The following is a 15,667-nucleotide window of genomic DNA, read 5'->3' as shown; positions in this document are numbered from 1 at the left end:
CGGTATCCCTAGCCTGGCATATTATTACTGTTATGGGCAAGGGGCTGTAACTTACCTGTAAGGTTTATCACTTCTTGAGCGGTGCTGTTCATGACCTTCCTTTGACCTTGGCCGGACATGCGCATATGTATCAGGCTAGATGAAGTGCAGAGAGAACAAATTATCAACTATAACCTTTATTAAGCTACAGAGCAAGAGCTGTATACAAGAGCACCTGATGTAAAACTGCTTATTTAAAGATTGCAGCGATAATCACAGGTGCGAAACCGGTATTAGGAGAGTTTATAACTGGTACAGTGCAGAGGGTAACAATATATTGGGATTAAAACATCTAAATTGGCTAAACAATGTGAATAGAAAATATAATACATTCAGCAAGTGTGTATACCACAATAATATCTGGGATGAAAGATTAATCAATTTCTAAAAGTCTTCTTAAACGTTGTGAAATAAATGAGTATTTGGTCCATTGGTCGTGGGTGACTTTTCTTCATAAGTATTGCTCATTCTTAAGATATAGAAATTCTGTAGTGGGTTAGAAACCCTCTCAATGGCGCAAATCAGTTTAATAAGTAAAAAATGTATCAGGGAATGAAATCCACTCACAAGTAAAGTGCTGTTAATCAGGACAGAGAGAAAGTCCCACACAAGGGATACCGCCTCTCTCACTGCCACTGTCCTCAGAGGTAGGGTCTCCTTACACTGTATTGTACACATGGGATGCTGATGCACACACGCTCGTGTTCACTTCCGGGTTGCAGCGATTGACCCTCCGTTGTTATGGAGATGAATGCAGCTTGTTACCATGGTTACCAATGCATGCTATTCCATCTTCCAAGATCGCCCTATGTGTTTCGCAAAGTTCTTCTTTGCTTCCTCATGGGCTTAAGGAGCTCAGGGGCGCAGGCTCTGCGAAATGCGTAGGGCGATCTTGGTGAGTGGAATGAGTGAATGGATCCTGGGAACCAGCTGCATTCATCTCCATAACAACAAAGGGTCAATCGGCACAACCCTGAAGTGGACGCAAGAGTGCGTATGCACCAGCATTTAGGGCGTACCCTACTGCGCTAAGAGACCCTACCACGGAGGACAGTGGCAGTGAGAGAGGAGATATCCCTTGTGTGATATACATCGTGTTCTCTCTGTGCTGATTAACAGCACTTTACTTGTGAGTGGATTTGATTCCCTTATACATTTTTAACATTATTATTAAATAATCTGCACCAGTGAGTAGTGTTGTACTTTTCTAACCCACTAGAATATATTAGATGGAACTATGAATGCAGCAAAGACTCCAGTTTTTAGCAGTAAGAAGATCCAACAGCTGAAATGACACTCGCCTCCCTTTCGTCTGCTCTCTTCTTGTCTGACATTATCTTCTCTCGTCCTTTAGACTTTATGTACGCTTTCTGTTCTTTTTCCATTAACAGGCGAGCGATTTCCTGCAAAATAATAGTTTTAATTGTATATTAACGAATTAAAAGCCCAAATACCCTGATATGTACGTAACCGCATTCATATACAGTATGCATAAAATGAAACAAATACTTTGTTCTAAAAATGATATCAATACTTTAGTTTCATTTATGTTGTGCTGATAAAGAGATGGCAAAATATGACATTGCTGCCTAGCATTGAAGACCTCAATATAAGCACATTGTTTAAAAGGGAAGGACTTCTCAAGCATCAACTTTTATATGTAGCAATGGTTATAACACCCAATGAGAGCTCATATTATTGTGTTACTGTGTAATGCAGAATACCACAGAATCTCACACCATAACGCTCCAGCAGAGGAATACTTTCTGCTACATCTGTATATCCCCTTTTATCCCTCTGACACAATGTTCTACATAATCTGTAATTGTAACTTTAAAGTTGAGCAAAAAAGAAAATCCCAGGAGATCCTGATACTTCTCACTGGGACAGGAGGAAAACCAGTGTCCTTTGGGCAGTTACAATGTCTTTTCTCTCTGGCTTTAAACTCTTCTGGTTAGGGAGTCCTGACTGCATGAATTAGCAGCAGATACACATACAAAATAGCAACAGCACCAACCATGCGCTGCTCTCCAATTACAATCCTACCTCTCCATTTGTGGGGGTTCTGCCATCAACTTTAATGAAAGAAGCTGGATTACTGTACTTTACCGAGTACATACTGTATATGGTATAGAAGAGCGGTGCGCAAACTGGGGGGGCGGGAGAATTTCTAGGGGGCTGCGCGACGGTTTCAGAGGCCCCGCGGTCTTCTCCACAGCATTTAAATTAAATACCGGGGGAGGTGTGAGGCCTCTGTAACTCCCTTACCTGGTGTCGGCCGGGTCTACGGTGATGGGTCGCCGCGGGGGGTCACGAGATGTGACAGCACATGACCTGCAATGTCTTTTAATGCCAAGTCCTTGTAGAGGGGGGGGGAGGCGCAAATGCTGCGGCTCCCCGGCAGGGGGCTCAGCTGAAGAAGTTTGCGCACCCCTGGTATAGAAGACTTGAAGGCCCACCTATGGCTTGTATTCCAGCTGAACTCACCTCATCCTGAGCCACCTGTGCTGCTCGCAAATCCACCTTGTTGGCCTACAAACGCATGGAAATAAACAAGATTCAGGTTTAACCATGTTCCAGCCCAAATGTGAACAATTCAGGCTGCAGAGAGATGTGAGGGGTAGAATATCCAGATCACAGCCACGTATTTAATACAGATCACAAAATATTTGCTGATTACATTTAATACAGCATTATATGTTCGTAATCTACTGTACAAATATACTTCCTATAATGTTCGTGCTGCTTTCTAATTTGTATAGGTATTTTAGACAGATTGTACTGTATTTAACCAGTGAAAAACATTGCAGCAGCACGGCCTGAGTACAGGGGGCGCCACCACTCCGGGTTTCGGCTGCGTATCTCCGAACTGCGAGTTTAAATGAAAAATCTCCGAGCGGCGGCGGCATCTCCCCCTGCAGGGTCCCATCAACATGGCTCCGCGACGTCAAAAGGTGCCGTGTTGCCATGACAATCGGAGGCTACATGATGTCCCGGCATGCCATGGCAACATTTGACGTCGCGGAGCCACGCTGACTGGACCCAGCAGGGGGAGGGGCCGGGAGGTGTCGCCGCCGCCACCACTGAAGGAGAGAGAAAAACATTTATAAATACAATAAATACATGTGAAAAATGGAATTGCATAAAGTCTCCAGGTTCGCCTTTTGATAGAAGGTAACCCTGCCCGTGTACCAGGCACAATATAAACACGCCTCTTCCACCGCGTGGGAATTTATAGCAATGTAGCCAGGACATATATAATATTTACAAACACGCTCTCCGTCTGCTATTCTGTGTCTGAACCGCAAGTATTGGCGATGGACACCACTGTTAGCCGATACCCGACTCACACACCAGGTCACTGTATGCGATTGACGCCGAGTGTTATTTCACAAAGCCCTAATTTTAATGGTTTTATTACATTGAATTATATTATGGAGCATACACTTCCATATTTTTTTTATGGTTTTCTGTATGGATTTGGGTAATACAAAGTGAAGCTGCTACGTCTCCATTTGAAGATCCTTTCTGGTAGATTCCTCGTCATTAGAACTATATACGTGATCCAATTTACCTGCATGTCACATATATCCTTTTCATGTTACTTATCTTCAGTCCTTGGAAGGTGGAGCACTATATTGATCTATGAGCAATCTTCCACTTAATCAATAATAATTCTTCTAAGAGTCAAATCATTTACATGTATTAGGAATTTAAAAGGTGGAAATTTGAGTGTTGATTCCCCCCATTTAGAGATAGATACACACACACACACGTCAACATCATCATCATCATCTTCAGCCGATCCACTAATGGATGAAGGTCTCTCCAATAATCCTTCAGGGACTGCGATTGCTTTTCTCGACAGTGCTCCAACAAATTTCTGATTGCATCCTCCCATCTTACTTTTGGTTGTCGTTTTGGTCTTTTGATATGCCTTAAAATCCAGTTGACTTTCTTCTTCTTGTGATGATGTCACAGACTTTGGTCTGGTTTTCATTCTTTTCCCTGTCTCTAATACCGAGCATGAAACCAGAATGATTTAGATAGGCGCTAAATAAAAGTGCAGTGGTATAATGATAGATTCACACAGGAAAAAAAATATAAGTAACTTAAACGATGTCTCAACCTTCCTGTGGGGGATATGTACAGATCCCCCTCAAATGGAATAGATACAGGTGGTTGGAAGGGAGCCACAGTCGCAGGAACATCCAAAAAATAAAAGGAAATATAATAGTGCAATATGTTGTGATAAAGCGAATTTTGAGATGTCTTGGCTCTATAGAGTGTCTACTTACAATAAGTAGGTGTATAAAAAGCGTGTTGCAAAGTAAGGTGGTGTGTAGCAGGCTGCAGAGACAGGATCCTCGCGAGTTTGAGGTGAAGGAGATCTCACTCAGGTACACATGCCACAAGAAAAGATACAGAAAAGACCATAGTACAGATCGGACAAAATCAGTTTGTATTAAAAGCAGGGTAAAAGTTGTACTTACAATAAGTACATAAACAATGTACACGTAGCGTTTACTTTAGAGGTGAAACCGGCGTCTATGTGGGTAGCCTCTAGCTGCTGCAACTCCCAGTCCTCCTCGTCGGATCGCGATGACTGGCGTCTGACGTCACTACCGGCGCAAGGGTGACGGCTTCCGATCCGGAACACAGAGGTTGGCAGACAGCAGGGGGACCGCAGACTAGGCACCTTCTCCTTCTGGGCAGCTGTGCAGGCTGCAGGAATAGGCTCAACGCGTTTCGCTGTGTTACACCACAGCTTCCTCAGGAGCAAGAGACTTGCTCCTGAGGAAGCTGTGGTGTAACACAGCGAAACGCGTTGAGCCTATTCCTGCAGCCTGCACAGCTGCCCAGAAGGAGAAGGTGCCTAGTCTGCGGTCCCGCTGCTGTCTGCCAACCTCTGTGTTCCGGATCGGAAGCCGTCACCCTTGCGCCGGTAGTGACGTCAGACGCCAGTCATCGCGATCCGACGAGGAGGACTGGGAGTTGCAGCAGCTAGAGGCTACCCACATAGACGCCGGTTTCACCTCTAAAGTAAACGCTACGTGTACATTGTTTATGTACTTATTGTAAGTACAACTTTTACCCTGCTTTTAATACAAACTGATTTTGTCCGATCTGTACTACGGTCTTTTCTGTATCTTTTCTTGTGGCATGTGTACCTGAGTGAGATCTCCTTCACCTCAAATTCGCGAGGATCCTGTCTCTGCAGCCTGCTACACACCACCTTACTTTGCAACACGCTTTTTATACACCTACTTATTGTAAGTAGACACTCTATAGAGCCAAGACATCTCAAAATTCGCTTTATCACAACATATTGCACTATTATATTTCCTTTTATTTTTTGGATGTTCCTGCGACTGTGGCTCCCTTCCAACCACCTGTATCTATTCTAATACCGAGCATACATCTCTCCATCCTTCTTCGAGTTGTCTGAAGCTTAAACTCAATGGGAGATTTCATCCGATAACCGCTCAAGCAGATGGGTCATTGCTTTAGGATCTGGCCTTTCCTAACATGTGCTCATCAGAATACTCGCCATTTTCCCTCTCAGAACTGATTCGTACTATATATTAAATGACCTGCTAAGTGATCAATGATTAACAGTAGGAAAGCTTCACTTCACCTTAAGCTCCTCTTCCTGGAGTCTCCTTGCGATCTTGGCATCATATACCTCTACATTTCTCATCCCTCCTGTAGGTTTGTGTGGCGAGTCTCGTGTCCCTTTCGATCGATGACCTGGGGGGAGGGGGGCAACAAACAACAGATAGGGGTTACAAAAATAGCTTATTTTATCTTAGAAAGTATGAGAAAACGTTTCCCCCGGAGGCAGAGCGTGTGGGAGGAGAAACGTTTCCCCCGGGAGGCAGAGCGCGTGGGAGGAGAAACGTTTCCCCCGGGAGGCAGAGCGCGTGGGAGGAGAAACGTTTCCCCCGGGAGGCAGAGCGCGTGGGAGGAGAAACGTTTACCCCGGGAGGCAGAGCGCGTGGGAGGAGAAACGTTTCCCCCGGGAGGCAGAGCGCGTGGGAGGAGAAACGTTTCCCCCGGGAGGCAGAGCGCGTGGGAGGAGAAACGTTTCCCCCGGGAGGCAGAGCGCGTGGGAGGAGAAACGTTTCCCCCAGGAGGCAGAGCGCGTGGGAGGAGAAACGTTTCCCCCGGGAGGCAGAGCGCGTGGGAGGAGAAACGTTTCCCCCGGGAGGCAGAGCGCGTGGGAGGAGAAACGTTTCCCCCGGGAGGCAGAGCGCGTGGGAGGAGAAACGTTTCCCCCGGGAGGCAGAGCGCGTGGGAGGAGAAACGTTTCCCCCGGAGGCAGAGCGCGTGGGAGGAGAAACGTTTCCCCCGGAGGCAGAGCGCGTGGGAGGAGAAACGTTTCCCCCGGAGGCAGAGCTCGTGGGAGGAGAAACGTTTCCCCTGGAGGCAGAGCGCGTGGGAGGAGAAACGTTTCCCCCGGAGGCAGAGCGCGTGGGAGGAGAAACGTTTCCCCCGGGAGGCAGAGCGCGTGGGAGGAGAAACGTTTCCCCCGGAGGCAGAGCGCGTGGGAGGAGAAACGTTTCCCCCGGGAGGCAGAGCGCGTGGGAGGAGAAACGTTTCCCCCGGGAGGCAGAGCGCGTGGGAGGAGAAACGTTTCCCCCGGGAGGCAGAGCGCGTGGGAGGAGAAACGTTTCCCCCGGGAGGCAGAGCGCGTGGGAGGAGAAACGTTTCCCCCGGGAGGCAGAGCGCGTGGGAGGAGAAACGTTTCCCCCGGGAGGCAGAGCGCGTGGGAGGAGAAACGTTTCCCCCGGGAGGCAGAGCGCGTGGGAGGAGAAACGTTTCCCCCGGGAGGCAGAGCGCGTGGGAGGAGAAACGTTTCCCCCGGAGGCAGAGCGCGTGGGAGGAGAAACGTTTCCCCCGGAGGCAGAGCGCGTGGGAGGAGAAACGTTTCCCCCGGAGGCAGAGCTCGTGGGAGGAGAAACGTTTCCCCTGGAGGCAGAGCGCGAGGGAGGAGAAACATTTCCCCCGGAGGCAGAGCGCGTGGGAGGAGAAACGTTTCCCCCGGAAGCAGAGCGCGTGGGAGGAGAAACGTTTCCCCCGGAGGCAGAGCGCGTGGGAGGAGAAACGTTTCCCCCGGAGGCAGAGCGCGTGGGAGGAGAAACGTTTCCCCCGGGAGGCAGAGCGCGTGGGAGGAGAAACGTTTCCCCCGGGAGGCAGAGCGCGTGGGAGGAGAAACGTTTCCCCCAGAGGCAGAGCGCGTGGGAGGAGAAACGTTTCCCCCGGGAGGCAGAGCGCGTGGGAGGAGAAACGTTTCCCCCGGAGGCAGAGCGCGTGGGAGGAGAAACGTTTCCCCCGGAGGCAGAGCGCGTGGGAGGAGAAACGGCTACACTAGAAGATTATTTTTTCTCTTTTAAGTATCTTGCATTTATCACAAGCTGCAGCAATGGCTTTTTATATTCTCAGATATTACCCGTTCCAGCCTTTTCCCCCTAAATCCTGGCATTCAAGTCTACTGTACTGCACAAAAGGTTTGAAGCAAAATTCCCACAAAAGTACCCACTTTGGACCCACTTTAGAGACAAAACTGGAGCAATCTGAGAATTCCAGTGCTGAAGGCTAGGGAGGTTATTTATTTGTTGGCAGAACGATGATATAAAGAACATACTGTATCACTGGACAGCCACCATTCACAGTGCTGTCTTAATACGTGGCACAGTGCGTTACTGCTCCTTATATATACAGATTGTGCAGACATCGACTTCAACGCACTCACAGAACACACAGGTACAGCAAACAAAGGCAAAAATCAGCATCATCATATCATGTACGTCAAGAGATGAAATTCAACAGGTGAAGCAGAACAGAAAGTGATTGATATTTTTCTGCAAAGTGGAGCTTGTTATGATATACATTATTTCAGTTTTAATACGGTACCTTAAAGATGTGATTAAAAATTTAAAAGTAAGGAGATCTACCAATTCTAGAAAGATATTGATCAAAGAGCAGTTTCACGAATATGCCACCACTACCGCCACCATCACCGCCACCGTCACCGTCACCACCACCGTCACCACCACCGTCACGGTTACCTGAATCTCTGGGCTGCCTTTCATGACATGGAGAAGATGTTCTCCTGCTGCGTCTCTCTCGGTCATAATCCTCCTCCTTACCTCTTCTGTGGGCTCTGGCATTAGAACTGTCCTGATGCTTCCTATCAGCAGAATCATTTATGGTCAGGTCATGGCTTTTGGACCTGCCTCTTCCTGACAAGTGCTCATCAGAATACCCTCCATTGGTCCTCTCAGAACTGATCTCCTTCTGCCTACTTTCCCTGGGTGGTGGTGGCCTTTGAGGCCTCTCTTTTTGTTTAGCTGTCGGCCTATTGTGATGGTCTTCGTGCCTGTGAATACCACGGTTATCCTCCTCCTCTTTCGGAAATGGGCGTGCGTCTGCCGAGTGGCCACGTTCTCGAACATCCACGTAGAATGTAGACCGCTCAGATTTGGGACCACACCTTCCCTTTTCCTGTCCATCATGACTCCCATGCCTGTGAGGTCTATCATATTCAGATGGATATTCCTTATACCTAGCCTTACGGAGGCCTGGGCAGCGGAGGGAATTACACGTTAGAAGAACAAACATCACGGACAATAAACAATTGTTTAAACTAAACGGGTATGGCTTCTTGAGAGGACATACAACAGCTTCCTGGAACACACTGCACTGTGCAGAGATACATTGTAGCTCTATGCATTCTAACAGCTCCTCCTAAAATAAGCCGAATTTCACATTAATTCAGTGTAGGAGGAGTGGGGGAGTCTGGACAGAAGCAATCCCCGATCCTTTAATTAAAAAAGATGGAGAAGTGCAGTAACAGAGTTAACAATGTATTAACTTCACTTGAATGGAATCTAATGGCGCTGTTGACTGTGGGTTACCAGAATTCTCACTCTGTTGAAATGTATGTCAAAAAGGACTTCCATTAAATGAAATATATTTTCTTGACACGCGCACTCCCACACGCGCACTCACACGCACAGTATTGCTGCTTTAAAATAGCATCTTAGAGAGAGAGGTATCCTTACCACTGCAGGTAGCTGACCCATAAAACAGCGAGGCCCCAATTTACACGAAAACCACCGGAAATAAACATTTTGCTTACAAAAAGTAGACATGCAATAGAAAACCACTTTATACCACAGCTAGCTTGTGAGTTTTAAAGACAGCACCTCTTCTATCGCAATTAACCAGTTTAGTGCTGGTGGGGCAGAAGAAGCTAGGTCACCAGAATTACGGCTATATGTACCATAACTATACCAGCTATATATTTAGCCAACTATTGATATACAATGGCCATTTCTCCGTTGGTGAATGATATTTATACAGTACATATGTACTAATCGCAGCAGATTTGCACATGTATGAAATACTGTACCATTATCAGGAATATATTATTCTGAACATTAGATAGCTGGTTGGGGGAGGGATATACGCCATTTAAGCTGTACATACTGCATAGAGTTACAAGCCATCATTTGGTCCCTTAGAGAGCGCTGACAGTGTTTGCAGTGCTATACATAGAATTTTGCAGGCAATAAGTTACTGTCCTTTGGAGCTTACAATGTAATATAAGATGCGGAGTCACAAGGAGAGATTACCCCGAGATTCAAACCAGATTCACCCACTTCAAAAAGCAGACACATTATCGCGGCGGTTCTCCGCCAGCCATTTAAATGTAAGTAATACCATGTAACCAGCAGCAGAAATAATAAATGAGCTTTTGATCACGTATTCTAAGCAGTAAGAAATCAACAGAATACGGCAAGAAAGCAGAACAGCTTTGTGCGCACCCCACAGCGCCAGCCGTGTGTCAAACAAATACCGACCCACTAGGAATAATGGCACCTGCTTGGAAATGGGAGAACATGGGCTGCGACCCAGTACAAATCACTGAACCCGACGCCAGTAACTATCCCAAGCAACAACATTTAGATTGTAAGCTCTTTAGACCAGATATTAATTCTATCCACACATTCTTTGAAGAGTGCTGTATACATTGTCGTATGTAATATAACTATAAAATAACAAAGTAATAAATAATTATTAATCATTATGTGCATTTTATTATACTAAACGAGGCTGATCTCGACACTCAGAAGAAACAGAATTGGTTGTCCCCCATACACCCCATTACACAGTACTCTACCTGCACTGTCAGGGTAATAAGGCTCTTCCTGTGCCGGCGGCCCTGGGGGATGCTTCTTCCGCCTCTTTTCTTCCTTTTCTTGTAATATTCGAGCAATATCCTAATAATATAAAATGTACAGTTGGGGCCATTGTCCAGTTCCTACTGTATGCGTTCACGTCGCCCAGTAATTGTGCATATTAAACTCAATAGAAAGTCGGAGATTTGGGAGGTAGAATGGGGCTTGGTGGCAGCGGTCCTCGTGGAACAGCTGGTTAACCACACTGGAGTATGGGGCATCAATAAAAACACCCGAGCAGCGCGTTCTCTGCCCCTATAAACCAACCCAGCTCCTACACCACACCGGCTTTTGGGAATCATCAAGGAAACCAACAAGTGACAAATGTAGTGTGATTATTTGTACATTCACATCCAGAATATTGTGCGATATTTAATGCGCTCAAAACAGGCTTTTGTATTCAAAAGAAAACCCAAATCAAAACAAAATCAGCGAAGGGTTCAACTCCTGGGTGCCTTTGTCTAATATGATTTTGTTGCAGCTGTACATTGGTAGGAAGAGTAGACCTGCACTTTCTTCTTAAAATATTACTGTCCATATTTGACATTTCCGCTACAGTTTATTATCGCTTCCTTGCCACCGTTGTAACGACCTCTTCCCGTGTTCCATTTGTGGATAAGAAAGCCCGTCTTTATAGTCCAGCAATCACATTACTGTTCGTGCTGATGCCAGTTGAATAGTAGCTGACAAGCCAATCTGTTGGTGTATTCAGAGTAAGTTGTGTTGTGCAGAGGGCATTGTTAGAAGAGATGAATAAAATGTAATGGTCCCGACTCCAGGGGAAATAGCAGCTGCTGTGCGAGCAGGTCATGAAGTCATTTCCAAATGGTAAGGCAGCAGCGCCTAATGAAATTATAGAACAAATGGCGCACTGCCCGGGCTGCACACACAGAAACAAGACGTTAGTGAGTGCACATTTATTCAGAGATGCTGTAGGAGCAGCTTCAAATCTACTTTATTTTGTTCTATAAAAATATATATTAAAGGTTTTTAAGCTGATCACATACCTCTTGTATTTCCATTAGTGGTGTTCTGCTCTGGACTTTTAAAATGGCTACAACCGGAAATATTATTTGATTACTTGGAGTCATGCCTGATAGCAGAAACGTTGAAATCACTGTAGCATTCTCTACTCTGTTTAATATAAACCCATATTTTGCCCCCAACAAATTAAATTATAGTTGTATAAAGTATACTGATCAACTTTCCCTATGGGGAAAAAAAAAGCTAATTTTAAAAGTAAATCTCAAAGCCCCAACTGCAGTTCTGTCCGTATCCGATCCTCGCTCCTCCTCTCGTTTATTTACACAAATCTGCAAAAAGTGGATCGGGGATGCTTAGTACAGATGTACAAACCTGCTGAGATTCTATTAGCCGCTGTTTCAACCGCACATTCAGAGAACCCGTGAAAATTGTAGATCAAATTATTGCTGTAAAAAGTTCTAGCGAAACAGCCCAAGTTTTAGTGAGAAAATAACAGTCTCACAACTTTATTATATATATATATATATATATATATATATATATATATATATATATATATATATATATATATATATATATTTTTAAACTTTGATTGAATTTTGAAAGTGAAAGTAACAGGCAATTCCCTCGGACTTTTAGCATTTAGGGAACATGTTGCAAACTTTTGGATCAAAGTGAACATTCAGCAAAAAGGGCGATATGCGCAAAGTTGGGCAACGTGTGAGGAACGTTTGCACATCTCAAATGCTGATATGTAGGGGAACAGCAAATGACATAAGGGAAGCCATCTTATTTGAGGGACAAAGTATTCATGCCGTGTGTTTTCTCCGTGTGTTTTCTCGCAGGTACTTAGACGTTCAGCTCCTATGGACCCAATATGTATTTCTGTCCCTAGTACAAGCCGAGGCTTTAACAGCTGTTTGGGGATGCGCTGCCATTTTATTACGTGAAATTGCCGAGCGCTTTCCTTCCACTTGGCTCATATAAGAGTTTTTTCTGCTCCCGGACAAGCTCCAGGCTGGGATTCTGTCACAGGACTTATTACTTCAAAGATGTATTACAGTGAAACACGAGCATGCCAAATAACTGCAGCAATATACTGGGACTGCAGGATGCCAGGTAGGAATTACCCGCTAGAAAATCATATGGGGACAGTCTAGAGTTTGAGAAGATTTCCCCCCAGCAGCATTCATTTATGTGAGGTTTTCACTGGCTTTCTTTTCCAGGCGTTTTCTCCATGAAGATGTGTCTTGTTGTATGTTGCATAGGACACAGAATCAGGATACAGGAGACCACAGCACAGATGTAAAGCATAGTGCTCCAAGAAAGGATATCCAGCCAAGTGAGAGCACTGTGCCAACACAATCCGGAGGAGAGATGTTAAATCAGAACGTAATACCGGCAAAAGGAAAGGTTAAAGGATCATGGTTCCTGCTGTCTTATTGGCAGACCTGTCAGAGGTGGTGCATGCTGGTGGCGGGCATGGGTACAGTAAGACAGATTCACATTATTGGTACATCCCATGCATGTGGGACAGAGATTCAGGGAGTTTGGGGTCTCTGTTCTCAAAATAGAAAATGATTTCATGCAGCAGTCCACGCTAATTGGCATTTTAATGGTGAAGCCAATAGATTAAAATAATGATTTTTACACTTTTTTCTTTTACTGTATAAAAAGCGGGTCATTCTCAGTGTGAAAGATACGAACAATATTGGACTTAAACTCATGCAGATTTCTGGGTGGGACTGCCTGCTTTAAATCCTTTCCCCATGTGTAGCGATGTTCAGTGTCCCCTTATAGCAGTTGTTAGATTTCATGGCGTCCCAAACACAAATTGCTGTTTTCAGACATAGGAACAGAAAGAGAAGAATTATTGATCCTTCCAAAAATTAACACATATGAATGAGAGTGTGACAAAGTCACAAAGTCACCCACAGAAAATACATTTGTGGTGCACACCACATTAATATTTATATTTTATTCAGTGATGATATAATGTGAGAAAACCATAAGTGATAAAGGTGACAAAAATAAAAAATACAATTACAAATCCCACGTGGTGCAAACTGATTGGTCACAAAATCAATAGATCAATATACTTCAAGGCTGTGAATAGTACAGACAGCTATTAATTAGTGAAGTCTACCCAGAGAATCTAGTAAATCTGGAGCGCTGAGACCAGTATATAAGTCAGATTGCACAATTCATCTGACAACCAATCTAATAGCCGTGTGTGTCGTAGTCTCAGAAGGCAAACCACAGGCCGCAGCGCACTAACACATACATAGCAGTGAATCAGTGGGAAGTCCCTGTTGCTAACCTAACATATGAATGCCGTTACTAGTAACAGCCCAGCCCTAACATCGCTGGCAAATTGTACTCGGGAAAACCTATTTCTAGTGACACAATTGACACATGTAGTGCATGTAGCACTCAAGTTGCAACACAAACACTCACAAATGTAGCCATATGATACTTAGCTACAGTGCTGTCAGTCTCAGCCCTCCAGGAACGGCACCGCGGCTATACGAGTCTCAGCAGTGACTGACTCGGACGCACCACGTGACGTGACCGCGTCACTATGCCCACGCGGGCATGCCATCAGGGACTTCCCACTGATTCACTGCTATGTATGTGTTAGTGCGCTGCGGCCTGTGGTTTGCCTTCTGAGACTACGACACACACGGCTATTAGATTGGTTGTCAGATGAATTGTGCAATCTGATTTATATACTGGTCTCAGCGCTCCACATTTACTAGATTCTCTGGGTAGACTTCACTAATTAATAGCTGTCTGTACTATTCACAGCCTTGAAGTATATTGATCTATTGATTTTGTGACCAGTTTGCACCACGTGGGATTTGTAATTGTATTTTTTATTTTTATTTTTGTCACCTTTATCACTTATGGTTTTCTCACATTATATCATCACTGAATAAAATATAAATATAAATATTAATGTGGTGTGCACCACAAATGTACTTTCTGTGGGTGACTTTGTGACTTTGTCACACTCTCATTCAATTGTTAATACTATTAACTTCTAGTACATAGGCAGCACCCATTTGTGTCTAAACTATGACACATATGAATTACATATAATTGTTAAATTTGGCATTATTGACTAAGTGAGTGGTGTTTCCTCTCCTGTGTTGTGTCGAAAATTAACACACTTTTCACAATGGAATATGAGTTAAAGCTGCAAAACGTGTGAAATCTTACGTTTTTTTTTTTTTTTTTTTTTAATAAATCAGTTCTCTAGTATTAGATAATAGGGACGGTGTGGTTTTTTGGTCATTTTTTTAAATTCAACCCTTAATGCCATTTTTAATGAGTTTTAATATACTGAGCATCCTATGGTTTCTATAGCAGGTTTTAGCCACCTCCCCAGCAGTGCAAGATCTTTGTAACACTTTCCTGTTTGTGATAATTTGTTGCCAATGTTCCCAGCAGTTTGAGCTGCAAACTGTAACAATAGATAAGGTTGCCTTAGTAATATAAGGATACATTGTAGCTGCTGAGTTACACTGACTGAAGGATTGATTTGAAACTGAAAGGTGGCCATTATGTTAGGCACACAATCAGAATATTTACAGATTTATATCAGGAGCACCAAACAATTACTAGCTTAGGTAAGAATGTGGAATTACACATTGTCACATATTTTACATACAACAATAATAATAATAAGAAGAACAACAAATGTAGGAATGTAGTATTGCTGCTTTAACTGGGGTATCAATAGTAACAAGTAACAATACATCATATTGTGCGTTAAAAAAAAAGAAAAAAAAAGCTTTTGAAAAGTGTGAAAATGTCCATGGGTTCTTGGAACCAATTCAAGGAATTCAATACACGAGGAACCAGCTGATAACAAAGGAGGGAGCTGAAACCAAGACATTTATACCACCCAAGGCAAGCTCGGACACAGGAATAACAAATAACCCCCCAGCTAGCCTGCCTCGCTCTCAAACTGATGGAAACCCACATTCAAAAAACCCCACTCCTTTTGATCAGTTTATTCCTTACTTGCGGTTCCCTGGTGTCTTCCTGAAGCGTTCGTTCATTTAGTTGCTTGATCCTTCACCGTGCTAGATAATGGCAAACAGAGCAATTCTTATACTGAATTCTGAGCCTTTACCTCATCGTTCTCCTCCTGCCTGCGTCTGCGCTCCGATTCTATCACCAGCTTCTCTTGGATTTCCTGAGCTATTTCGCAGTCCAAGAGTTCCCTGGAATAGAAAGCAAATAGGTTTCCAACATGGTGCTTCAGCACGTAGCATGCTAAGGAGGCTCACGTATTAACATCTTACACGGTTACCCAACCAAGTGTGGGGAATCCAGCAATGTATGCACAATCATTCAGAATGAATTTATCTGGCCCAAAAATATATAGA

At 44.5% G+C, this 15,667-nt stretch overlaps 1 protein-coding gene across 2 annotated transcripts in view; it reads right to left on the bottom strand.

Moving 5' to 3' along the window:
• CCDC50 (coiled-coil domain containing 50) overlaps positions 1 to 15,667 on the bottom strand; it is a 47,733-nt gene that overhangs the window by 5,641 nt on the left and 26,425 nt on the right. Inside the window, exons 6-12 of one of the 2 annotated variants that reach the window (XM_075571043.1) lie at positions 15,412 to 15,502; positions 10,229 to 10,328; positions 8,112 to 8,624; positions 5,678 to 5,790; positions 2,527 to 2,571; positions 1,341 to 1,442; positions 56 to 135 (exon numbers count right to left, since the gene is read on the bottom strand). In XM_075571043.1, the coding sequence (XP_075427158.1) occupies positions 56 to 135; positions 1,341 to 1,442; positions 2,527 to 2,571; positions 5,678 to 5,790; positions 8,112 to 8,624; positions 10,229 to 10,328; positions 15,412 to 15,502 (1,044 nt within the window). The remainder of the gene's footprint in view (positions 1 to 55; positions 136 to 1,340; positions 1,443 to 2,526; positions 2,572 to 5,677; positions 5,791 to 8,111; positions 8,625 to 10,228; positions 10,329 to 15,411; positions 15,503 to 15,667) is intronic. The other variant, XM_075571045.1, reaches the window with a different exon arrangement.

The sequence above is a fragment of the Ascaphus truei genome, chromosome 14 (genome assembly GCF_040206685.1).
Source record: "Ascaphus truei isolate aAscTru1 chromosome 14, aAscTru1.hap1, whole genome shotgun sequence".
Classification (NCBI taxonomy): Eukaryota; Metazoa; Chordata; class Amphibia; order Anura; family Ascaphidae; genus Ascaphus; species Ascaphus truei.
The sequence above is the reverse complement of the archived record's forward strand: the minus strand, read 5'-3'. Positions and strand labels throughout refer to the sequence as shown.